This window comes from Gobio gobio, assembly GCF_949357685.1.
Source record: "Gobio gobio genome assembly, chromosome: 21".
NCBI lineage: Eukaryota > Metazoa > Chordata > Actinopteri > Cypriniformes > Gobionidae > Gobio > Gobio gobio.
The window spans coordinates 28,564,923-28,590,281 of NC_137117.1; the positions used below are offsets into that span (position 1 = coordinate 28,564,923).

The 25,359-nt window shown below is 38.4% G+C and overlaps 2 protein-coding genes across 2 annotated transcripts; one reads left to right on the top strand and one right to left on the bottom strand.

Annotated features, from left to right (window-relative positions):
- Positions 1–806: 806 nt before the first annotated feature.
- Positions 807–6,757, bottom strand: LOC307117707 (isocitrate dehydrogenase [NAD] subunit gamma, mitochondrial-like). Its single transcript, XM_079802715.1, has 12 exons — positions 6,460–6,757; positions 6,127–6,174; positions 4,412–4,509; positions 4,206–4,321; positions 3,740–3,800; positions 3,525–3,657; positions 3,308–3,441; positions 2,564–2,666; positions 1,877–2,023; positions 1,696–1,790; positions 1,476–1,536; positions 807–1,310 (listed from the first exon to the last, which is right to left on the bottom strand). The coding sequence occupies exons 1-12, from the start codon at positions 6,541–6,543 to the stop codon at positions 1,206–1,208; spliced, it is 1,185 nt and encodes a 394-aa protein (XP_079658841.1). The 5' UTR covers positions 6,544–6,757; the 3' UTR covers positions 807–1,205.
- Positions 6,758–8,228: 1,471 nt separating this feature from the next.
- Positions 8,229–25,359, top strand: fam120c (family with sequence similarity 120 member C). Its single transcript, XM_079802716.1, has 16 exons — positions 8,229–9,522; positions 13,531–13,777; positions 13,863–13,945; positions 14,088–14,216; positions 14,340–14,442; positions 15,737–15,810; positions 15,902–16,188; positions 16,274–16,520; positions 17,013–17,184; positions 17,579–17,828; positions 17,946–18,060; positions 19,095–19,304; positions 19,390–19,615; positions 19,705–19,837; positions 21,323–21,386; positions 21,486–25,359. The coding sequence occupies exons 1-16, from the start codon at positions 8,995–8,997 to the stop codon at positions 21,765–21,767; spliced, it is 3,150 nt and encodes a 1,049-aa protein (XP_079658842.1). The 5' UTR covers positions 8,229–8,994; the 3' UTR covers positions 21,768–25,359.

A 25,359-nucleotide genomic window follows, 5' to 3' on the forward strand; every position in this document is an offset into this window, starting at 1 on the left:
ATTGAGTTTAGAGTTACAGTTTGTCTCTTCCATTTGATTATGTAAAAACAATTATGATCATGAAGGCCAAAAAGGAAAAAGTTATATAAAGTCATGGTGATAGCTTTAATGTTTTTTTTGTGACTGGGTATTATTAGGCATAAAGTAATAATTAAAAACAAAACTAACAATATGGATCATAAATTCAATATCTCGGTTACTTTGTGCAAAAGTGTAGACTGACTTAACTGAAAAGAGCTGCTCACACTTACATGTTCTGTTAGACTAAAAAAAGAAAATTGGTAGGAAACCAATTACAATTTTTAAAAGTTAAAAATTATAGACATTTCAAGAAAGAAATAATTTACCTGTTGAGAGTTTGTTGACAGTCTGTGTAGTTGTATAGCTGAGATTTGAGTTACAGATTTGAAAAACAAAAAGGCAGGAATAAAGTACCCTAAACTCTTAAACCAAAGAACCATTTCAGCATATAAAGGGTTCTTCAGGAAGATACGGTTCTGTTACTACGTGTAAAGAACTTTTAAATATGGTGTAATTAATGACCAGCATAGTTAAAAACACTTAAATGTCATGTTGATAAAATAAAAGCTTATTTTATGTTCAAATATATGTTAATTTAATTCTGTATTATTTCTTTATTACACCTGCACTGAAAGTAAACATGGCATGTAATATATTTTTCCATTGTCTGCACTAAAAACAAAGTCAAACCTTTTTACAATCTTCATAAATGAATGTTAAAAAGCATCCAAATGTAATGAAGCTGAGGTGCAGCATTTCAGTGCCACCTACTGGAAACAATTTGTCCATCAAACCAAGTCATATTATCTTTTTTTATTTCACTGAACTTCATGAAATGTGATATCGGCATGAACAAAAGTTTGATGTACAATGCATGAAAGTGCTTGGTGCATCATTAGTTAACAACAGGTAATAAATATCCATAAATTCAGATGAAAGAAATCACACAGAATCTGTCCATGCCAGTTCAGATAAAGACTTTTAACTGATCATACAGATAAATAACATACAGATTCATAATTACAAAAGAAACAAGGATGAATTTCAACACACACTTCAACCTACATCTTTACAGTCTCGCTATCTTTTCATTGAAGAATTCACCATGCGGCCTGTGTTTCACAGAATCATTAGGCATGTATTTGGATTGTTTCTGTGGTCTCTAGAACCTGCTGACATTAAGTTCAGATCTGTTCTGATGTGCGTGGTCCTCCTCTCTGGATCTCCTGCATTATGGAGTGGACCACTTCAGATGTAGTACACTGACCTCCCAAATCAGCAGTCTGCAACTGCAAGGAAACAAATGATTACACAAGCTGTATGAGTACAGAAGAGATATAGGGATGTGATGCAGACGAGTAATGTTTAACTGATTTGGCTTATCATCTTAGGCAAGGTGATTGGCATGCATTCTTACAGCCGTTTTACATCACGAGAATGAACATGTATCATACCTGTGTTTCAGACAAAGTTTTCAGAACTGCCTTTCGAATCATCCTGGCATATGCATGAAGCCTAGGAAAACGAAAGGACATAAATGATGCACAGTTCTAGTCCTGCAGAAAAATTATGGTTAATGTAATAATGCATTAAGGAAATGAAGATCTAATACCTGGAATATAGGTAAAACGTCCAATTAAAATAATAATAACATTAGTATTCATACACACGCACTTTAAGTGATCCAGCATCACGCAGCCGGCCAGCAGTGTGGCCGTGGGGTTTGCAATATTCTTGTTAGCAATGCTTTTCCCAGTGTTCCTAGTGGCCTGTAATAAGGCACAAAGAATACCTCATGTGTCCTCTAGTCACTCCAACAGCTGACATATTCAGTACCTGCTCTGTTCTTTCTTACGGTCTCAAAAACAGCGTAGTCCTTGCCGTAGTTGACTCCTGGTACCAGACCTGGACCTCCAACAAGTCCAGCACACACATTGCTCACCACGTTTCCATAGAGATTTGGCATCACCATCACATCAAACTGCTGGGGCTTCGAGACCAGCTATACAAAAACATGATATATAAACATATTCTTGTAATGTCTAATAGAGTAATTATGGGTCTGTTTTTTAATGTATGGACGTACAAAAGTTTGGGGTTGGTAAGATTTTTTTGAGATCTTGTGCTCATTAAGGATACATTTATTTGACCAAAAACACTGATATTATGAAATATTTTTACAATAAAAGTGTAATTTATTCCTGTGATGGCAAAGCTGAATTTTCAGCATCATTACTCCAGTCTTCAGTGTAACATGATCCTTTAGAAATCATTCTAAATTTCCTTAAAAGTAAAATCTTACTTTTGATCAGTAGTGTGAGCAAATTAGAAACAAATGCTAAAATCTATATGTACAATGCATCTTTTTTAGTATTTCAATTAAAATTTCTTATTTCCCTATACAAATAATAATCTAGATAAATAAATTCAAAAGCCAAAACTGATGACTCCAAAGAATATATTACAATAACATAACATATAATAAATATAAAAAATAATGCAATAAGATATAATACACTTATGTAGTTCACCATTTAAATACCTGCATGGTGGTATTATCCACAATCATGTTATCAAACGTGATATCAGGATATCCAGCTGCCACCTCTTTACAGCATTGCAGGAAAAGACCGTCACCAAGCTTCCTGTGAAGCAAAAGGAAACCATCCCAAACTCATTTAAACTTGTGCCATACAGTATAGAACCAATATTTGAACAAGCTACACAAACATTCAAAAGTTTGGGCTTGGCAAGATGTTTTTGAAAAAAGTCTCACCAAAGCTGAATTGATTTGATCAAAAATAAAGCAAAATATGAATATTGTGAAATATTGTTACAATTCTATTTCAATATATTTTAAAATGTCATTTATTCCTGTGATGGCAAAGCTGAATTTTCAGTGTCACATGATCCTTCAGAAATCTTTCTGATATGCTGATTTGCTGCTCAAGAAACATTTATTATTATCAATGTTGAATACAGTTTTGCTACTTGATATTTTGTGGAAAACATTATACATTTTTCCAGGATTCTTTAATGAATAGAAAGTTCAAAAGAACCACATTTATTTGAGATAGAAATCTTTGTAACATTATATCTTTCTTGTCACTTTTGATCAGTTTAATGCCTGCTAAAAAAGTATTCATTTCTTTAAAAAACATCTGGCTGACCCCAAACTTTTGAACAGTAGTGTATTTGCAGATATGTTCTGAAGCAGTATTTTGCCTGATGAATTTGCTGAAAGTTAAACAGATTGACTAATTTGTAAGTAAAGACGGATTCTCACATGATATTAGCTTTATGTACTGCCGTGACCTTGCGGCGGCCTTTCTCCCTGGCCAAGTTAAAGGCATACTCAGCGATCCGCAATGAATTCACACGTGTTATGATCTTTAGACTCTCCACCACCCCGGGAACATTCTGGAAGAGAGCAGATTTCAACTTGAGGAGCGTGTGTTTAGTACCAGGTGTCCTCAAACTGTAAGAGACCCAAACACACGGACCTCGTGCTCCAAGCTGCTGTACTCTCCTTCAGTATTCTCTCTAATGATGATGACATCAATGTCTTTGTGGCGGCTCGGGACTCCGGGAAGAGACTGACAGTGCATCATGTTAGCATACAGGTCCAAAGATGTACTGTGGGAGAGTTAAAACAGTTTATATAAACCCTCTAAGACTCATCACAGATAATCAAGAAAATACATCTACAATGTCTTACCGAAGCAAATTGTTCCTGGATTTATGAGATGGAGGAAGGTTGTGATTAGTCTCTATGTTACCTGTAAAAGAGTCTTGATTTAGTCCATATACAGAAGGAATACACCACTATTTAAATTTGATGATAAACCTATCATTATTTTTATGTTAAGGCCAATAACAGTTAAGTGGCTGATTTTAAAACTCTTTACCATTTTGTCTCAAATTATAAATATAATCAAGTGAATTTTGGCATGATTTAAAATTAACATTGGTTTTCAGATTTGCTAAATATTTAAAAGTGTTATTAAATTATTGTTAATCATTAAAATTGTGTTTTAAAAAACTTACTTTAAGTGTGTGTAAGGTAATCTTATGAAAAAAATGTAAAAAGAGAGGAAATTAAATATCTAGAACCAGCCGATAACTGATATCCCTTATTTATAGCAAACATTTCTGTGGTTAATGAACCATATTCTCATGCTCACCCTTAAGTGCTACTCCATTACGTTTGATTGCAGTAACAGCATTATTGATGTCATCCTCGGAAGAAGCAGCCGAGTCCACACTGACAACCTCAAAGTCCACAGGCACACAGCAGAATCTGGGAATATTTGTTGAATGCTATAATCATAAGAGGGCTTCTTTAGTGTTCGCCGGTGAAGTGTATTTATAGAGAGCTTTATATTCAAACCTGAAAAGCTCTCTGACGTGGTTTAGCAGTTCTGGTCCAATACCGTCACCCGGGATCAAAGTCACAGTGTGTCTGCCTCCATATTTAGCAGGTGGGGGCTGATGGGTAATGATGCAAAACAGATAATTGACAAACGAAGGGTAGAAGGGTAAAGGTCTACCTCACAATATGAATATGATATTATCAGTACTGGTCACTTGTTTATCAGCTTTCAATGCTACCAACACACTACTACTAAACATTACCATTCAAATGATTTTTTTTTTTTTATTTAGAAAGAAATTAATACTTTTATTCAGCAAAGATGCATTAAATTGATCATAAGTGTCAGTAAAGACATTTCTAATGTTACAAACGATTTCTATTTACAAATAAATGCAGTTCTTTTGAACTTTCTATATTTAATCAAAGGATCCTGGAACAAAATGTATCACGGTTTCCACAAAAATATTAAGCAGCACAACTGTTTTTAACACTGATAATAATAATAAGACATTTCTTGAGACTGAAGACTGGAGTTTCTTTTCAGATTCAGATTCAGAAAATTCAGATTTGACATCACAGGAATAAATTACTTTTCTGAATATATTTAAATAGAAAACAGCCCTATCAAAAACATTTCAAAAATGTAACAACCCCAAACTTGAACGGTAGTTCTAGGTGAAACATGATTTTATGGTTTTTCCATATGATGGAGATGAAATAATATTTTTGCTACAAATAATGTTTAGGGCCAAGTTACCATTACAATATGCTAAATATGTGAATGCAAATCATTTATATATTCAGCTGTTACAGCTATTAAATTGCCATATTGAGATTAATGCACCCAAACCCTGGCATTTTATATTCTAGCAAACCTGTAATCAAATGCATGTAAGCGACCTGGACGTTTATTGTATCTGTTGATCTAATAGTCAAGTCCAAACATCACAAATCTACCACACATCCTGTAAGCACATATATACTTTCCAGAACCAGTACTCACAATAGTCTGGGCACGTAGGGTTGATGAATCAGAGGTAATAAACAGGGGTGGTTAGTCAGAGGAGAGAGTCAAATCCATTCTGCTTTGGTTATGCTCACAGTACACAAATCAGCTTACAAGCACAAGAGAGAAGCAGAGCATTGGAGGGACAGTGGAGCTACATTTAAAGGAATAGTTCACAAAAAAATGAAAATTCTGTCATCATTTACTCTCCCTCAAGTTGTTCCAAACCTGTATGAGTTTCTTTGTTCTGCTGAACACAAAAGAAGATATTTAGAAGACGGTTTGTAACAAAGCAGAGAGAGCAACCATTGACTACCATAGTATTTTCCCCCTACTATGGTAGTCAATGGTTGCTCTATTTGCTTGGTTACAAACATTCTTCTAAATATCTTATTTTTTGTTCAGCAGAACAAAGAAACTCATACAAGTTTGAAACAACTTGAAGGTGAGTAAATGAAGACAGAATTTTCATTTTTGGGTGAACTATCCCTTTAAGTGCTCGATAAAGATTTCATATTAAATCTTTTTAACTATAATAAATATATTACCTCTTTACAAGGAAACCAAAGTATATTACAGCCCTTAAATTAAGGTAAGATTAAGGTTTCAGATTAATAGGGAGAGGGAGTGAGAAGACTGTGAAGGGTTACACGAAAAGATTAGTCATGCTGTAATTATTTTTCATTAATTATGAAAATAAATCAAGAATTCAGTCCAAACTTACAGTATATGTGGACTTCTCCCTCTGGCATCTCACAGCAGGGCTTTTCAGCTGGCATTATTAGATAACAGAAAAAGTACAAATGCATCCAGAGACATTTTACTTGGTCCGTCATAAAATAACTAACTGCAAACTGCTTCATTATGAAATGTTCTGTAAAGTCTAAATATCTCAATAAATGCATCAATGACACCTGTGGCATGTAAGCAGACAGTGACCTTGTCAGAGACTGCAGGACACCTTTCCCCGACCCGACTTCTGTTTCTATATTCTACACACGATAAACTACATGTGCTTGACATTTGTTGACTGATGACATTTTAAGCGGAGGCTTACGTTGCTTGCAGTGCACTTTAGTCCGGCCCATGGCTGCAGACGGGTTGAGGAGAGGAAGAGCGCTGGTCTGGCTGCCATGGACATTTTGGATCGAGTTCAGCCTGCCGCTCCAGCAACGGCAAACAAACCGAAATAAATGCCGCCGTGTCCTCTGTTTGAGCCAGAGCCTCAGAGGCGCTGTTGTTCCACAAATGAGCTGACAGCTGACACAGAGCTCATTAATTAACTTTTACAACCAAACACGCCTTTGGCGTGCTCTAGCGTCCATTATGTGTATTTTTTGGTTAAATACCAGAGTGTGTACATTCGTGCAAACACATACAACTCACAACAGATAAGAAAAAAATAAAATAAACAAAAAACATATATAAAGGAGGATATATTATCATGTTGAGCTTTTCATCCATGACGTCAATTTGTAGGCTAACACAATTTTAAACGTTTTTTTTCCTCGCGACTCATTATGGTCTGTGATTGACATTACCTGACAACAAACACAATTTACATACCGTCATAGCTCAAACATTTTTTCAAGTAAATTTGATAACAAGTTGCTACAAAGGACTACAACTTGGACATGGAAAATGACATGCTTGAATCATACAGTCCTTTATGAAGCTATTAAAATAAACACTCATTTTAATTGAATATTTTTTTATATGCTTTGGACTTTATGAATCATGTAGCAGACAAAAGACACTGTAAACCGACTGTTATATATTCTTTCCCAAACTATTTGGAAAGTAGGCCTAGAAATATGGTGATGATTTTTTCATTCAAAACGAAACACTAATATGAAAATCTTCATGCAATTTTGTTATTTTAAAAAAGAGAAAACATGATTTTCAAGCATAGCATTAACTTGGCAACCAAAACATGTGGCATTGTCTAAATAAAGGATTTTCAAACCTTAAACTGTTTCCCAAATTAAATAGCTCTTATTTGTGTTGTGTTACTGTACTGAAACAAAAAGAAAGAAAGAAAAAAAAGAGCTATTAAAACAGGCTTCATGAAAAAGATTTATGGTTTATGTTGTATCTACATAGTCTACTATTAGAAAAATGTTAAAATTCAAATTTATTTGTATAGTGCTTTTTCCAAATCAGAATATATATATATATATATATATATATATATATATATATATATATATATATATATATATATATATACACATATACATATACATATACATATACATATACATATACATATATATATAGCAGAGAATACGAGATAAAACAATGTTTAAATGTAGCCTATTTTTTTCTTCTTCACAAATGCAGATTTGGTTTTGATTCCTTGCTGTCAACGACTATCAAAATATGAAATAATCACCACCCAGTCTCTAGCAGAACGACAATTAAGGAAAACAGTAAAAGAAAAGAAAAAAAGTTTATGTTAATGTTGTGTTAATCATAATTAATATCTGATCCGTCCAAAAAAACAAACATCTCTTTTCTGCAGAGCCCCTATCCTCTTGCGGTCCACTGGCCCTAAACTGTTTATTCCCACACAACATGAGAACTTCATAGATTTTAATCTATTTTCCAACTGAACCAATTTTCTTTATCAACTTTTGAATGAACCGTTCCTTTTGGATATGGCATGCACCGGTCTCGCACTTTGCTGTGTGGTAGTTGTAGTCTTTTACGCTGCCGTCCAGCTACCTCCACAGACAGAAAAAAAACTACATCTCCCAGGCACAAGGCACATCGCTCCTCCCACTTTGCTCAGCTCGCCTCCACTCCCACTTTCTGTTGGTCCGCGGGGAAGTCGCAAGATGGCCGACGTCGCATGAAAGTATGTTCCTCTCCTCAACATGAAGTCGTGAGTGAGACAGAGAGCGAGGGAGCTTACGTCGGGCGTTTGTTTTTGTTTTATTTTAGTTGTTTTACTTTATTTTCCCCTTAATTATTCATCTCATTCCGAATCGCAGCAGCCCCCGATTTGTCTCGACTAGTTGACGCGTCAATCACGCCGGGATCTTGGCTAACTGGCTAAGTGCGCGAGCTAGTTTGTTAGCCACAAACTGTAGCTCTTATAACTGTTAGTACAGGACATACTGTATCCACTATCAGCTAGAGTTAGTTTTAATTACCTAACGGGTATGTTGGATAGCAGCGGCGTAGCTGTTGTTTAGTTTGGAGCTAGATGTGTTACAAATAGGATTGTATTTGGATGTTACCAACATTGTCGACATCATAACTGTAGCGTGCGCGCCGTTATCCTCCATCGTTACGTTGTAGACCGTGAAACATTATAATTGATAAAAATAGATAGACTTTAGCGGGATTATAATATTGACACCTTAAGGAATGGACACAGATTGCATTTACACGACCAAATGTAATAAATAGCCACGCGTATCTGGAATTTTACCGGGGGTCAGTTGACAGTTGCATTTGTCGGATTATTTACTAGACATTTCAGGTCTTTAGTTATCCAACCGGCCAGATCTAGTTCTGAGCACATAACCAAGAAATCAACTTCTTAACAAGGTTCATCCATCTCACGCGCATAGACAGACACATAATGGGAGTTCAAGGCTTTCAGGAGTATTTGGAGAAACGCTGCCCTGGGGCGGCAGTTCCAGTGGATCTTCTCAAGCTCGCCCGAACGGCAGGCCGTCAGCCCCCTCATCATCATCATCATCACCACCACCACCACCACCATCCCCATCATCCAAGCTCGCTGCCTCCGCCTCCCCCGCCAGCTCGCATTCTGGTTGACGCAGACTCTGGCCTTCAGCGGCTCTACGGGGGCTACCAGACCGACTGGGTTTGTGGAGGCGAGTGGAATGCAATGCTCGGCTATCTGGCGGCGCTCTCCCAGGCCTGTTTGTACCAGGGCGGACTGGAGCTGGTGGTGGTTTTTAACGGCACGCTTGGGAAGGATCGCTGGCCAGAGTGGGCGCGGCGGGCACAGGGGCAGCGGCAGACGGCACAGCTCATCGTCAACCATGTCGGAAGCAAGGCCACGCCCCCTCCGCGGGCCTGGTTTCTGCCCCCGGCCTGCCTGAGCCACTGTGTCCGCCTCGCCATGTTCCGATTCCGCGTGCGGGTGAGTGGCCTGATGCCCTCCTCGAGAGGAATTGTGGCTTGTGATGTCCTTCTATGAATTGTCTTCCACCTTTACGTTTAAATATACAACATGCTGTAAATGCTTTGGCAATTTCAGTTATTTGTGTCATTGTAAAACAATTTCAAAAGCAAAGTCAGAATTATTAACTTTTTACGCAAAGTTTACACATAATGCAGTAGGGCTTTCACTAACGAATATTTTGGTAATCGAGTAATCAGTCCATTACTTTAACAATCGGATATTTTTGTGGTAATAAAGACCTAAGCAAACTTAAATAGCCCTTTAAATGACTTAAAGGTGCAGTGTGTAATATTTATGAGGATATGTTGAAAGAAATGCAAAATATACATAACTATATCTTCAGTGGTGTTTAAATACATTACATAATGAACTATGTTTCTATTAGCTTAGAATGAGCCATTTCTATCTACATACACCACGTTTCTATCTACACATTTTCAAAGTCACAATTTTAGGCCGCCATTTTTCTACAGTAGCTCTAAACGTACAAACTGCTCTACAGAGCACTAGCTACTCTCTGCGGTCTCCTCCGATGACATCTTTGTCCTGTGTTGGCCACCATAGCTTCTCTATGTGCTTCGAAAGGGAGGGATGAGCGTTTGCAATTTGGAAAAAAAGGAACACGTGACTTTTTGGGACTTTTGCTTATTCACCGTATCCCCCAGAGTTAGTTAAGTCCATACATACTAGGGCTATACGAAAATACGTCGACGTGCGTGAAATGCGTCGACGCGTCGGCGGCACATTATTTACGTTCTAGAATGGAACAGAAGATCTAGAATAATGGTAGCTTCTGCTCCCGGGCATAGTGAAAATGATCATTTATCATATAAAGCCAGACCGCGACATTCAAAAGTGTGGGAGTACTTTAAACAGAAGCCGAATAAAACTGTGCTTTGTTCACTCTGTAACGCCGGTTTCACACTGCACGCGGTGGCAGAGCAGAAGCTGTGCGCGTGGAGAGCGGGAGCTTTCACACTGCAGTCAGTGTTGCCAAGTCCGCTTTTTTCCGCGGAATTGGGCTACTTCTACACTGTTGCCGCGGGCCGTGTCTTATGTCCGCGGGTTGAAGCAAAAAAACACACATATTTAACCCCCCGAACGCGATGTTTACCAGAGAACCTCCCCGAAACGCGATTGGGCTTGTTTTGGGCTAGTTTTGAGTAACGAATGGGTGGGTTTTGTTGTGTAAACCTGGCAACCCTGCTGCCAGTGTTCTCTCGGGCAGCTGAACCGTGGCGCGTGTATTGCAACAGACGGTCACATTTTCCGGGGTTCTTCTCTGACCCCAGTACGTCTCGTGCTTTTATTTATTATGGGCTGCATATATCTGCTGTTAATGCGACCTGGTTCCGCTCTGTCCCAAACACATATGCATAATAACTTGTTGTATATAGGTAGTTTACATGATTAAAGTAACATTAAAGTTAAGATATGCCTCTAGCTTTAATAATTTAAATGTGTCTTTGAAGTTTGGGCAAAAACTTCTGGCAGCTTTAGTCGTTGTTTATGCACATGTATCTTCAAAATAGACGACTAGTTATACATTACAACTATGCTGGAAGCTCCTGTATGTGAACCTTTTGCAGATAAATACAAGTGCATTTTCGTTTACTATTGACACAAATCAATAAGTAAATCATACTCCACTACAATAGTAAACAACTTTTCCTAATTAGGCCTACTCTGTATACATTTTATGATGAATAGTATCATTATATATTATGTTTAAAAAGCTTCTTTTGTTCATATATTTCATTATAAAATGGCATACTATGTACACTACCCTTCCTGAAATACAATTAATATTGTCATCATTCATTGATTTCATGTTAAAATAATATACAAATTCACTACCCTCTTTTAAATACAATAATCAGTAAAAAAGAATAATAAGATTAATCTGGAAAAATAATCGTTAGATTAGTCGACAGAAAAAATAATCGTTAGTTGCAGCTCTAATACATACCATTCTCATCTCCGTGCGTGCCATAACTAGCCTAGCTTAGCACAAAGACTGGAGGTAAACGGCTCCAGCTAGCCTACTGCTCAATAAGTGACAAAATAACGCCAACATTTTCCTATTTACATGTTGTGATGTGTTTAGTTACATCGTGTACTAAGACCGACGGAAAATGAAAAGTTGCAATTTTCTAGACCGATATGCCTATGAACTATTCTCTCATTCCTGCGTGGTAATAAGGGAACTTTGCTGCCATACCATGGGTGCAGCGGCGCAATGATATTACACAGCGCTGGTTTGCCGCCTTAAACTATGGGAAAATAATCAACAGTAAAAAAAATTATAAAACAGTGAAAAATTACAAAACATGTCTTTAAAAAGTGTATAAATCACCCAGAGCAGGGATGGGCAAACCTGGTCCTGGAGGTTCACTGCCCTGCAGAGTCCAACCCTAATCAAACTCACCCGCCTGTTGCTTTCTAGTAATCCTGAAGGCATTGATTAGCTGGTTCAGGTGTGTTTGATCAGGGTTGGACTCTGCAGGGAGCACGTTATTTAATGGACAGGTGCATTTTTTTATGGACTTCCAAAACAGAGCAACTATTACTGCAATTATAATGCTTGGATTAGCCTGGACTTTTTTAATATAACTCTGATTGTGTTTGTCTGAAAGAAGAATATAATATACACCTGAGAGTGACTTGAGGGTGAGTAAATAATGGGCTAATATTCATTTTTGGGTGAACTATCCCTTTAAAAGAGCAGTTGAACAATAGTTAACAAATAAAATATGAAATGTGAAGAAATGCATTCTTATAGTTCATATTTTGCAGTAAATGAGAACTTGAGAAATAAACTTTTTAAGAAAAAGAACAATTAAATTGTGTACTGTATAGAATTGCTTTGGTTGTTGTTTTCTTGATAGTGTAAGTAATGTTTATATATTTAATCTGAAAAATGTCAACATTGAGTGTAACTGGAACATTAATTTATATTTAAAACAGAAAACAGTGAGGACTTTGCCACCTCATTTCAGAAAACTGGATCACATGACCAGCCGAATACTAATAGCTTTATTGTAGTAACCCTCTGACACTTTTACTGGCAGAATTACTTAATCATGGCTGACAGTTGGTTGGCGCATTTCTAATTAATATGTTAGTGTTAATACGATACTGGAATTTTTAACTTCCCTATTGTACTTTGAAAAATATCGCTAATCAATAAAATCTTTGATGTTCAATACAATTATCTGAAGTGTCTAATTCACTTTTGACCATAGTCAAAATATTTCTATAAAATGAAACTACCTCAGGCTTGATACCTAAAAGTGGGATTATATAATAATAATAATAATAATGATATTATTTTATTATCTCTAATACAGAAATATATTACTATACTAAAAAATATTTTCTTTAGCATATTAATTATTTTACTTTACAGTAGTAGTGAAATGTCAATACTTATGACATTAATTATTCCAAGTGAAGAAATTAACCCTCAAGCTTTTATTTCTGTGTCTGTGACAACAGATTTATAAACGCTTCTCATTACAAATCTGTGTGAATCATCTGTCCACAGAAGTGTGGGAAATTATGTGAATATGAAAATGCGCTGCATGTTGCGTTCCCAAGTGCATGTTAAACTCACAGGCAGAGATGGAGTTTGCTGCATTTACTGTGAACCGAGCCACTCATGTGTAAGATTCCCGGCCTTCACTTTGCAACACGCAACGGAATATGTACTTAATTAAAAAACGCGCTGAGAAGCGAGAAAGATCAGCCGGCATCCATTTATCAATGCTGAAGAAAATGAGAATTGAAATGGTTTCAAATATTAAGAACCAATATGTATTGTAAAATCTATACTTTTCACAACACTAATGTGTTAGTATAATTCCAAGTCAAAATTCCATAAACAAAAAGTAACTGAATGCACCTTTAAAAAATCCAGACCAATGGAAGCTAACATGGTCTCCTTCCACCCTGCTTGTGTTGTAGGTGGTGCAGACCCTGGAGGACCACCATCAGGAGGTGCTATCCCTCTACAGAGACTATGGTTTTCAGGGTCTGATCGCACAGGACTCAGAGTTTGCGCTATGCAACGTTCCGGCCTATTTCAGCTCCCACGCTCTCAAGCTCTCCTGGAATGGCAAGAATCTGACCACTCACCAGTACCTGCTATCAGAAGCGGCTCGCCAGCTCGGCCTCAAGACCCAGCACCTGCCAATCTTTGCTGCTCTTCTTGGTAAGGAAGATTTTGAGTCCTGGCATGTGACTTTATTTTTTAATAGCATTGTTTAGTTCTAAATGTGTGCCTTCAAAAAAATCAGGTAACCACATTCTGCCAGATGAAGACTTGGCTGCCTTTCATTGGAGTCTTCTAGGCCCAGAACACCCTCTTGCCTCCCTCAAGGTACAATTTATCATTTCACACTTTTTGTTTTTTTAGATATTTTCAATCATCTGTAATTGTAATTGATAATATAGACTTGCGCATCCTTGAGCATCAGAGTTATCACTATAACCCATTCTTTTAATTTCTTCCCTTTGTTTAGGTAAGGGCTCATCAGTTAGTCCTCCCTCCATGTGAGGTTGTTATCAAGGCTGTATCTGAGTATGTGGCATCCATCAAAGATCTTGGGAATTTAGATTCGGTGGCCAAGGATGTTTTCAAGCAGTCACAGGTGAAGCATGGCCGTGTTAACCTCCGCATTTTCACATACTACTTTTGTACACTTTTATTATACTGTTGTTGTTACCTTAAAAGCTCATCGTAACATGGAGACTCCCCATTTTCTAACCTCCAGTCACGTACAGAAGACAAGTTTGAGAGGTTTAAGAAGGCAGTGGAGTATTTTTCAGCAGCCAGTAAACCAAGACCTCTCTCCATGGGACCTTCTCCTTACCTCTGTAGGTAGAATGTGATGTTTGAAGACCATTCACTATACATACACAACCATTTAAAAGTTTGGGGTCAGATCATTTATAATTCGTCAACAAGGGTGTGTTAAAAAACACATTTTAATACATTATCTTTTGAACTTTCTATTTATCAAAGATTCCAGATAAAAATGTTTTCATAAATGTTAAGCAGCACATCGGTTTTCAACTTTAATAAGAAGAAATGTCTTGAGCAGAAAATTAGCATTTTAGAATATCATGTGGCACTGAAAACTGGAGTAATGGCTGCTGAAAATATATTTAAATAGAAAAGTTATAATATTTCACAAAATTACTTTTTTACGTGTTGAGCAAAAGAGACATAGAAATCTTAAAGACCTCAAACTTTTGATTTGTAGTGTATGTTTAGTAGGGGTGTAACGGTTCGCATATTCGTACCGAACGGTTCACGGGGTGAGTTCCAAATGGAATCAGTATTCCCTATTTGATCATCCCTATGTGAGCAGGACACGCGTGTGCCGTATGTAGCAGTTTGGAATGCACTTGGCAAAGGGAGCGGCGTAATTTCCTCATTATCTTCAGCTGGGATGTTCCCGTGACAACGCAGCGCCGGCATAAATAAATATACAATTCATATTTTTAAGAGTTATATTACTTTTTATATACAGTATTACAAAGCATATTTTTATAAACATTTTAAAATAAAAAATGTTTATTTTTATTTGCAACAGTTAGGCTAAAAAAAAGAAAATGATGCAGATAAAACTGCGACATCTGCTGCAGTGTTGCCAAGTTCATACATGTCCGCAGGTTGAAGCAACCCCAATTGTGTGATATTTAGCACCGGGAATGCGTATTTCAGCAGGAAACCCTGCCAAAAAGACATATATTTTACCCCCCATAAGAGATTTTTACCAAAAAAACCCCACTGAAATGAGACTGGGCTTGTTTTGGGCTAGTTTTGACTAGCGATTGGGCGGGTTTTGTGAATATCTGGCAACCCTGATCTGCTGACGGACACTGTGCTGCGTTGTCACCGGAACATCCCAGCTGAAGATAATGAGGAAATTACGCCGCTCCCTTTGCCAAGTGCATTCCAAACTGCTACATACGGTACACGTGTGTCCTGCTCACATAGGGATGATCAAATAGGGAATACTGATTCCATTTGGAACTCACCCCGTGAACCGTTCGGTACGAATACACGAACCGTTACACCCCTAATGTTTAGCCATAAGATAAGCTCTGACATCATATTATACTCATACAATGTTCATTTGGTATCTCTTGACTCTTCTCTCAGTTCCAGGCTTTGGGCCTAGTCAATTTAGCGGACCTCCCGGCCACATGGGGGCAATGCAGCCTGTAAAAGCTCAGGTAATTATTTACTGTAGATGTTTAGTGCTTCAAATAGCATTCTTTTTCCAGAAACGAATTTCAGCCAGTCACTTTTTGCTGTTCTCCACAGTTTGGTCCACCCCAGGTGTCAGGTGTTAAGGTGCCTTATCCAGGTGGGCTCTACGGACCCGGCCCTGCCACTGGTCCAGCCCTTTTATGCCAGAACCCAACTCAGCCTTTGCAAGACTGTAATGATTCACTAGTTGGGAAAATGGGCTTTGCTGATTGGTCTGCTCCATATGATTCCTCTCAAGATGGCAATCGACAGCCTAATCATCACACTGCTGCTCCCACAGGCGCCTCCCCCTCATCGTCGTCGTCTTCAGATGGGGAGGAGCAAAATGACACCAGCACTAAGTGAGTCCACATTGTACGGAATCTATCCATTGTGCTTTACCTGTGTTGTATTCAGTGCAGAGTGAATATTCATTTTCTGTCATAGTCATTTGGCTGACAAGTCCACGAGATGGGAAGATCCCAGTGGACGGAGCGGCAGTGGCTCTGGGGACGGCCACCATGGTAACGGAAGTGGGCCGTCCATTCCATCATTGTTGTCCATGCCAACACGGACTCACATGGACATCACAACTCCACCCCTTCCACAGGTCAGTGCTGAGGTGCTGAGAGTGGCGGAGCACAGACACAGGAGAGGACTCATGTATCCACAGATCTACCACATCTTGACCAAGGTACCAAAGCATGTGCTTACAAATAAATGGCATTCTGGGAGAGTTTCATCCTTGATATTTTTCACTGCTGAATATGCAACGGGACAGCCAAAAAAATTACTTCCATAGTTTACTTTTTCCTTCACTAAATTAATTCACTGAATCCATTAGAGGGGTTAATGAATTAACAGTGATAAGTTTTTCCTTTACGTCATGTCTAACTTAAAAATTCAACCTTTTTGTGCACCTCAATTCAGTATCATTACGGTTCTATGTTTTAATGTTTATATGACATGTTTATGTATACTTCAAAATTAATTATAAAACTCTGCTGTTTTTCATTTAAAAAAAGTTTGCTTTTATAATAGAGTACACATTTTTTACATTTATGATGGCAAATGCCCTGAAATATACAAAAGCAGCTTATAATGCCTATCAGAGCTCTAACACTCCTCTCTCTGTCCCTTACTTTCCATTTCTCCCCTCTCTTTCTATTTTTCTATCACCTCCCAGGGGGAAATGAAGATGCCAGTGTGTATAGAGGACGAGTGCAACCCCGACCTGCCTCCTGCTTCTCTACTTTTCCGTTCTGCCCGCCAGTATGCCTACGGGGTGCTGTTCAGCTTGGCTGAGACCCAGCGGAGGCTGGAGAGACTGGCCATGCGCAAGCGTAGTCCAGTTGACTGTGAGTGGAAGGGTGGGCATAAACCTTGGGTGGACTGTAGAATAGCATACATATTGTAAGTGTTGTCACAATACCAAAAAATCATTAGCCAATACCAATAACAGGAAAAATGAGTGATTCTCAATGCTTATTTCAGAACAACTGCAAAAACTAATGCATTATTTAACACAAAAATATTTAGGTTAAATATTAGCAAAACAATGGTTGGTTAATTATTTGTTAAATAAGTAAATATTACTTCATGTTTTTAAGGTCAATAATAATTGATTTTTAGTATGTATTTAAAGGGTAATAAACACATACATTTCAATGTAAAAAGTAATTAAAATCTTGCCTTGTTGTCAGAGGAAGATTAAAATCAATCTAAATGTCTTGTTTCTGTATGACTCTACAGTGCCCCCGGTGATTGTAAAGGAGTGGTGTGCCAGTAAAGCTAAATCTGCCCTGACCCCAGAGCTCGTTCCAGCCCTGTGTTTCCGCGAGTGGACGTGTCCCAACCTGAGGCGGTTGTGGCTGGGCAGAGCCTCAGAGGACCGTAGCCGTCGTACGCGAGCCTTTCTAGCCTGCATGCGCTCTGACTGCCCTGCCCTGCTCAACCCAGCCTGTGTGCCATCTCACCTGCTGCTCATGTGCTGCGTGCTCAGGTACCTTTGTGAGATGTTTTTCATTGGACATTGATGTGGTTCTTACTCCACACTGAATTAGGTCAGCACGGAATCTGAGTAGCCCTGGGTGTTTTGAACAGTAATGTGTGTTTACAGGTATATGATGCAGTGGCCGGGGGGTCGAATTCTTCAGCGTCATGAGCTTGATGCCTTTTTGGCTCAAGCTGTGTCCAACCAGCTCTATGAGCCTGACCAACTTCAGGAACTCAAGGCAAGTTGTGTCTCATTAACTGTCACAATACCAACTATATATTATTTATCCCTTAAAGCTTTTCTTTTTTTGACAATAGCCGGTTTATAAGTGCTTCTTATTACAATTTTGGGAAGATGGTTGCGTTCCCAAATGCATGTTATAAACGACACAAACTCTGATGCAAAGATAGAGTTTGTGTAGAGCAGCACTTACTTCAAACCGAGACACTGACGTGTTTCAGACTGAAATACCCAGCTTATATATTTATTCAATTAAACTGTAGCCTCCGCCAAGCCAAATTGTGATTTCTGAATTATTTTGAATAATTGCATTTATAAAATGCATTTCATTTCAATTCTTTTATTCTATGAATGTGAAAAGATGCTGAAAATTATACTTTTTATATTAGGATGTTCAATAATAAAAATGAAAAGCCAACATTGTTGATATAATTTTCAGAGAACAGTTCAAAATATATATTTTGTTTTTGTTTAAAGTGTATCTTAAGTATCTGCCATTCCTGACTTTAAATCTAGTTTCTAATGAAATATTTACTTTTTGTTGAGTGAAATTGCTAAAAGCAGATTGATAGAGAGCTGTGGTTTGAGACTAAAGCACATTTGCATGTGTTTTTCTGTTCTTATATAACTGTAAAGACCCAGATTACAGTAAAAGCAGTGGGAGGAGGGATTGAATTGAACACTGCACAAAACATACCCCATGCACTCTTTATCTTTGTATCTTCTACGCTTTATTAAATGTTCGTTCACAATTTTGACAGGGTTTTTTTTTTGCCTTGAGGCACGACTAAGTCAAAGTAAGGAAAGACTAAATAGCTCAGCTCAACTTCAATAGCTGTATGTCACATAAAGCAAAAGGTTCAAGGAAAAGCATTTCTTTAAAATAGATGCTGTCTTTCAACTGTCAGGCTGTCAATAATCTGTTTTGAAAGAGCTCTGTGAAATCTGAAATGGCACGCTACTGTGACATTTACCAGGCCGATGCCAAACATGCTGCCGGATCATATTTCTTCTCTTTGACACTGATACCAGGTGGAGAAGGTGGATAACCGTGGGGTGCAACTGGCCTCTCTGTTCATGAGCGGAGTGGACACTGCCCTGTTTGTGAATGATGTATGTGGACAGCCCCTGCCATGGGACCACTGCTGCCCTTGGGGCTTTTTTGATGGGAAGTTGTTCCAGAGCAAGCTAGCTAAAGCCACCAGAGACAGAGCCTCCTTACTTGATATGTGTGAAGGCCAGGTAACAAACGTTTATGTGCAGGTGCAGCTGTTAAATATTTCACAATATTTCAGGTTTTTTAATGTCTTTGACACTGTCCCTGCAGGAGGAACTGGTTTCGAGGGTGGAGAAGATGCGCCAGGCCATTCTAGAAGGCATTAACCTGTCCCGGCCGCCGCCTCCACCTCCACCACTGCCACCCCCTGCATTCCTTCCTCCTGCCATGGTGCCCCCTTTTTACCCCATGCATCCTCTTTATCCTCCTCGCCCATTGGGCTCCATGCCTCCTCCTCCTCACCATCACCACCAGCACCGGCCCAGGGCCTTCCCAGGTTAGACCTTCCTCTTATTTAGCACATTTGTTACATTTTGTTTACTGCCCTTTGGGGTGTCGCTTAGTAATTTTTTGTCATTCTTTCAGGAATCCAGTCTATACCTCCCCAGGGTGGCAAGCTGGAAATAGCTGGCATGGTTGTTGGTCAGTGGGCTGGGAACAAGCCACTCCGAGGCAGAGGGGGGTTCAATATGCAGGTGGTGTCAGTAGGAGGGAAAGGGTGAGTCCATTCGGTCATAAAATAGTGGCCATTTGACTGATTATTTATGGAGGTATGACAAAGCCTTACAACAAATGACATGCTTGAGAGGGCTTCTGTTGCTGTTGATCTTTATTAACTCTCAATTGCACCACCCACTGGTGAGGACTAAGAGCAGCAAATCTCCTGAAGCTTGCATAGCACCTAGATTTTAGCGGAAAATCATATGCAGTTTTTATATTATATACATTAGTAAGTATAGTAAACAATATTTTGCCATATTATATTAAAGGGTTAGTTCACCCAAAAATGAAATTTGTCATTACTCACCCTCATGTTGTTTCAAACCTAAGATTTTCGTTCAACAGTCAAACACTAATGAAGATATTTTTATGAAACCCTCCATTTTAAAGTCCATTCTTATAAAACTTAAAAGATCCATAAAATGTCAGAGGCATCGTAAAAAATTATTTATCGAGTGGTCTAATCCAAATCCAAGTCTTCTTAAGAGACTTGATGGCTTTATATGATGAACAGATTTACAACGACGGGCATGTAGCCTAAACATGACGTGCAAAAAAAAAAAATGCAGGGTGAGTAATGAAGAATTTATTGTTTTGACGAACTAACCATTTACAGTTATAGTGCATTATTAGCGGGAGAGATCCAACGTATGCCTGCATTGAATGCGCAAGAGTACTGCATGAGAAACAAATGAAAGTTTACAGCGTTTCAGTGACATTACTACATGAAACTACTATATATAATGTATAATAATAGACTGGGTAAACCCAGGCTGATCTGCCAGCGATTTGATTTCGCCCTGCAACAGTCTGGAAACCTGTAAATGTATTTCTACTGCTTCTGTTACACTTTTGCGGTAACCAATCACAGGCTGGCTTATCCACCTGGCCCGTTATTGGTGGGTTTAACACAATGACGGATAGAGAGGGGATGGATCGATGCCTGTTGATCACGCCTCTTGTGGTCTGATTGGTTGAAGGACTATCCAATTGCGTACAGAGTCATTTAATTTATGCTCGTTTATCACGCCTCTTGTGCAGTAGAAAATACATAGCAGACTCCCCAGACCAATGTTCAACCTTAACTTGAGCTTGGTCTGGTGATAGCCAGACTAGTATAATAATGCAATGGGTGAACATTTGTGTGCCCTAATAATAATAAAATAATATTATTTGAATTATAATAAAGCTATAATAAGAAAACCCCTCTTCTTTTTTTTGGCTTAAATGTTGCGATAGTATCGTATTGTGAGTTCAGTATCGTGATTTGAATCGAATCGTGACATGAGTGTATCGAGTGAATGTATTCCTTTTGGAGGTGCAGGATATATTTTTTATCTTATATTAGCATTTTCAGTGCTTGATTTTACTTTAATATAGTAGCAGGCATATTGGTTATTAGCATTAAAAACTGTCAAAATATTGTTGCCTTCCTAATACGTATATAAAATGTATACAAAACATCTGTTCTTTTTTTTCCCAGAAGGGGTAAAGAATTGACAGTGAAAGCAAGGGGAGGGAAGAAAGTGACAACCAACAGAACACAGGTCAGTCCAACATATATATTTTGCACAATATTTGTATTTACATTGGTTAGTGACGAGATTGAGTTAGATTTGCTTTCCCTTTCCCATTGTTTCTCGTAGACTTTGTCCTCCTCACCTCCCTCCTCCAGTCCCCCAAAACTCACTGAGGATGTTAAAGCGGTGGGACGGCCCATGGAGGGAACGGGGACTTCTTCACAGCAGCTGAACGGCAGCTCTTCAGGAAGCGCCACTGGTCAAGCCCTTGACCTGCCACCACTGGCCCAGCCAATCCAGTGTGCCTTAGCCAGCAGAGACAACCAGTCAGAAGATGGGGTGGAGGTAGAGGCCCCTTGTTGCCTTGACGACTGCCCATCAGATGGTGCACTACAGAAAGAGGAGTAATTACATCCCAAAATGTAATAAGAATGAGAGAGTGAGAGGGAATGATTTAAGGTCGACTGCCTTTTCCTTACAAAATTGAATATTTAGGGCACAGTAGCCACTTTGTGTTGTCATGGTATAATTTATGATGCTGCACATGCTGGAAACGACAGATGGACAGTGTCAGGAATGCGGTCTATGTGTCACCTTAAGAGCCGGGTCTGGTTTAAAACTGAGCACGTTTAAATCACATCCCTCGATTGCACATCGCCCTGAATCTTCGGATTCTGGACCTCATCCTTTCCACTGGCCCATCAGTGTTGTAGCATCGTGAAAAGCTCTCGAGTGTTTTTATTTTGACACCGTTTTCTTTTCAGACCGTATGATTGCCTAAAATGGCTACGAAAAGCCCCTTAATGCCCAAAGTATATTTGAAAATTGACCTACTCGAAACACTTGCATGTGTCAAGTTGCACAGCAGCACCAGCTGTTTTAAAGTTTCCACCACACAGCAAAGAATTACACTATTTGTTCTACACGTGGCTGTATCTGCAGTGTACCATAGGCGAGGATTCAAAGTCAACACTGCCCTGAATACAGTAGACGAGTGGAAACCATCAGAGAACGCGGGTTGTATTTGTATGTCACAGTGTGCATTCACACACACATGGTAGTCCCTTTGTGCTTTTGTTTTGTATATTATCTTATCAAAAAGTGATTTGCATTTGGAGAAGTTGCAATTGTCTTCTGCACAGGGGCCACGGGCGGCCCGACAAGTCCTGGCTCAGAGAGACATGTTTGAGTAAGGATGAGCAAGAGGAAGGGAAGGAGTTGTTACACTCAGCAACTCTCTGTTGCTTTATCTCCCATGTAGACAATCTTCTTTTAGGCCCATGTCCCCACGAGGATTCACAGACCGCAGTACTTAAGCTACTGAAATATTTAATAGTTACCTAAATGAGATCTTTATAGCACCTTACGCCCGAAATTATACTTATGCAAATTCCTCCCCTCCATTGATTGTATTCTAACGGAAAGCACTTAAAATGTTATTTATGATAGTTCTATGGTATATAGAGGCAGTAATTTGGTTAATTGGTTAACTTCCTTTTAATGAGCAGCGGACAGTCATTCCTTTCGACAGTTTAACTGTCCAAATCCACTTTTACCTTGCGTGTTGTTTACCAGTATGACGTACAAATCAACACCAACCCATTTGAATGTGAGAACGGAGTGCGTCGTAACCTGCACTTTGTTTTAAAACCGAAAACACACTGGGTTGTCCTCGAACCAGGATAAAGAAAAATCGAGGCCTCTGCCAGAGTTCGGGAGGAAGCAGTGTGTTCGGATTGAACCGCGATACTGTTTGACATCCCAGCCGCTTGTATATAGACCCAAATGTACATGATCCTGTAATGCAATGATGTGATTTAGGGGAGTGATTTTATCAGTGGTCGAGAATGCACACAATCCCTCAGAGAAACCTAAAGACCTGCCATTTGACATCTCTCAGCTTCACAACGGATTTTTAGCAGCTCTTTTCATTCTCTCGTCGTTCACGTCTCCCTTGTGCATGTGTACCATGTGGATGCTTTTTTTGTACATGTGCATTCTCCCACCATCGCTAAAATCATTGCAGTTTTCTTACTCTGGAAAGTAATTATTGAACGAATCTTAGGATAATCTTTTATTGTGACAGTCTTTTAAAAAAAAAAGAATAATATTGGAGTCAATAGTTCTCCAGACCATTTCATGATCTGTCCATCTCGTCTTGTTTTTGTGACAGTCCTATGAACTCATGCACTTCTATGTTCAAGACAGTACTTCTACGGAGGCAAATGGGCTTTTAAGTCAAAACCGAATGAAACACCCTAAAGATTAAAGCCGAACTTGCCGTTTTATTGACCATTTTGCATCAGATGGTTAGGAAATTAATTCTACTTACATGTTAATATTTTAAATCCATTTTAAAAAACAAAATACTTGTTTTGTACCAATGCTTTGTTGGACGTAATGAATGAGAATTTAAATTTAAATGTAATAATTAACTAATACACTTGAGAGGCTATTGCATTTAATGATCATAGTTTAAAATCTGTACAATTGACAATGTCAAGATTACATCACAGCTTTCTATTGAAGTTATGAGATGCACCTTATTTTGTTAAGAAGTTAATATTATATTTAGTGCCACTAAAAAGTATATCGAAAGCTCTTTAAATCAGATTATGGAAGACACCCATTATAGTTACGTGTCTGTATATTCTGCAAATTCTCACTCTTGAGGAACCCAGACAGATCAGCCCGTCAGAAATATTGCAATGACCTGAAGCATGCACTATGAATGCAATTTGCTATGGACAAAATTAGTCCCAAAAAAACCCCCACAAAAAAAAACAACAAAAAAAAAGTGATATATCAGTGTCAGAATATGTGACAATACTGGACATACCGGACAGACTAAACCTAGAAGAATCTTGACCGCGACAGGTAGTATTTGTGAACTAACGCTACACGGTCATGCGCGCTAGAGCATTTAAACCTCAACCATAGGTTGTCACGTTTTATTACGAGTTAAGTACAGTAGTGCTAGTTTTCAAGAAAGGATCTCCAGCATGTTAGTGCTTATGAACATGCAAACACACCCGTTAATGGAATTTTGGTTTCCTCAGAATAACTGTAGATCCTTTAAAAAAAAATTCAGTCCTGTTTCATCTGTGATTTAACAGCCGTTTCAGTTAGTTGGGTTTTCTCAGTGTGTTTGTCATATAGTATCAGTAACTCCTTCACATTTAGTTTCAAGTATAATCTAAGAAAGGAACAGCATAAACCGAAATATACAGACACACCAAATAAAGATATAACCTCTCTCTTACACACAATACCTTTGTTATACCTGTAGAGAGACTTCAGTTAGAATGAGGGAGGGGAAAAAAATAGTAAAAGTTTTTCATATTCAGATAATTAATGTATTGTCCAGAGTGTTGATTTCACTTATGATTATTTAGATACTTAAATTTGCATTTTCAGATGCTTGGTTCCAAAGTTACCCTCTCCAAAGCTTCTCTGCTTTGCTCTGTTCTAGATTGCTGCTTAAACTCTCATTCATACATTTATAGAGATTCATCCGAGTCAAATATAGACTAAGAAATATCTAGTGGATAATATTTGATGCTCTGGAATTCAGTGAGGTCACTCTGGCCATTGCTGTTTCACTCCAGATGTTGGTCTTGATAAAACCTATTTTTCAGCACACATCTGGTCACAAATGCAGATCCCCATATGTTTTCTTTTCTTAACCCCCCACACACAGTTTTCATGGGCCGTAGACACTCAAAATCAAAGTTCAAATGTTCTCCCTCTTCTTAATTCTTGTCTCTGATTTTTATTCTTGCCTTTGTTTCCCCTGCAGTCTTCATACTAACAGTGAGAGATTTTAACTTTTATAATTAGTCTAATAATCTGTCTGTAAGTAATCTTAGACGAGAGTTGGTAACATTTTCAACAGTGAACTGAGAAATTTAACCTTACCATCTTTGGTTTCATTCAGTTGTGAAATCGTGTTTTTCTTACTTTTTTTTTTTTTTTTTTTTTAAATATATTATTACAACAG

Excerpts from the sequence above, each read along its gene's own strand:
- LOC307117707 (XM_079802715.1), bottom strand. The coding sequence starts at position 6,543 with ATGTCCATGGCAGCCAGACCAGCGCTCTTCCTCTCCTCAACCCGTCTG. Across the intron at positions 6,175-6,459 it reads TAAAGTGCACTGCAAGCAAC|CTGAAAAGCCCTGCTGTGAG; the intron begins GTAAGCCTCCGC and ends TAATAATGCCAG. Across the intron at positions 2,667-3,307 it reads GTACATAAAGCTAATATCAT|GAAGCTTGGTGACGGTCTTT; the intron begins GTGAGAATCCGT and ends TTTGCTTCACAG.
- fam120c (XM_079802716.1), top strand. The coding sequence starts at position 8,995 with ATGGGAGTTCAAGGCTTTCAGGAGTATTTGGAGAAACGCTGCCCTGGG. Across the intron at positions 17,829-17,945 it reads CTCATGTGCTGCGTGCTCAG|GTATATGATGCAGTGGCCGG; the intron begins GTACCTTTGTGA and ends GTGTGTTTACAG. Across the intron at positions 19,838-21,322 it reads GTGTCAGTAGGAGGGAAAGG|AAGGGGTAAAGAATTGACAG; the intron begins GTGAGTCCATTC and ends TTTTTTTCCCAG.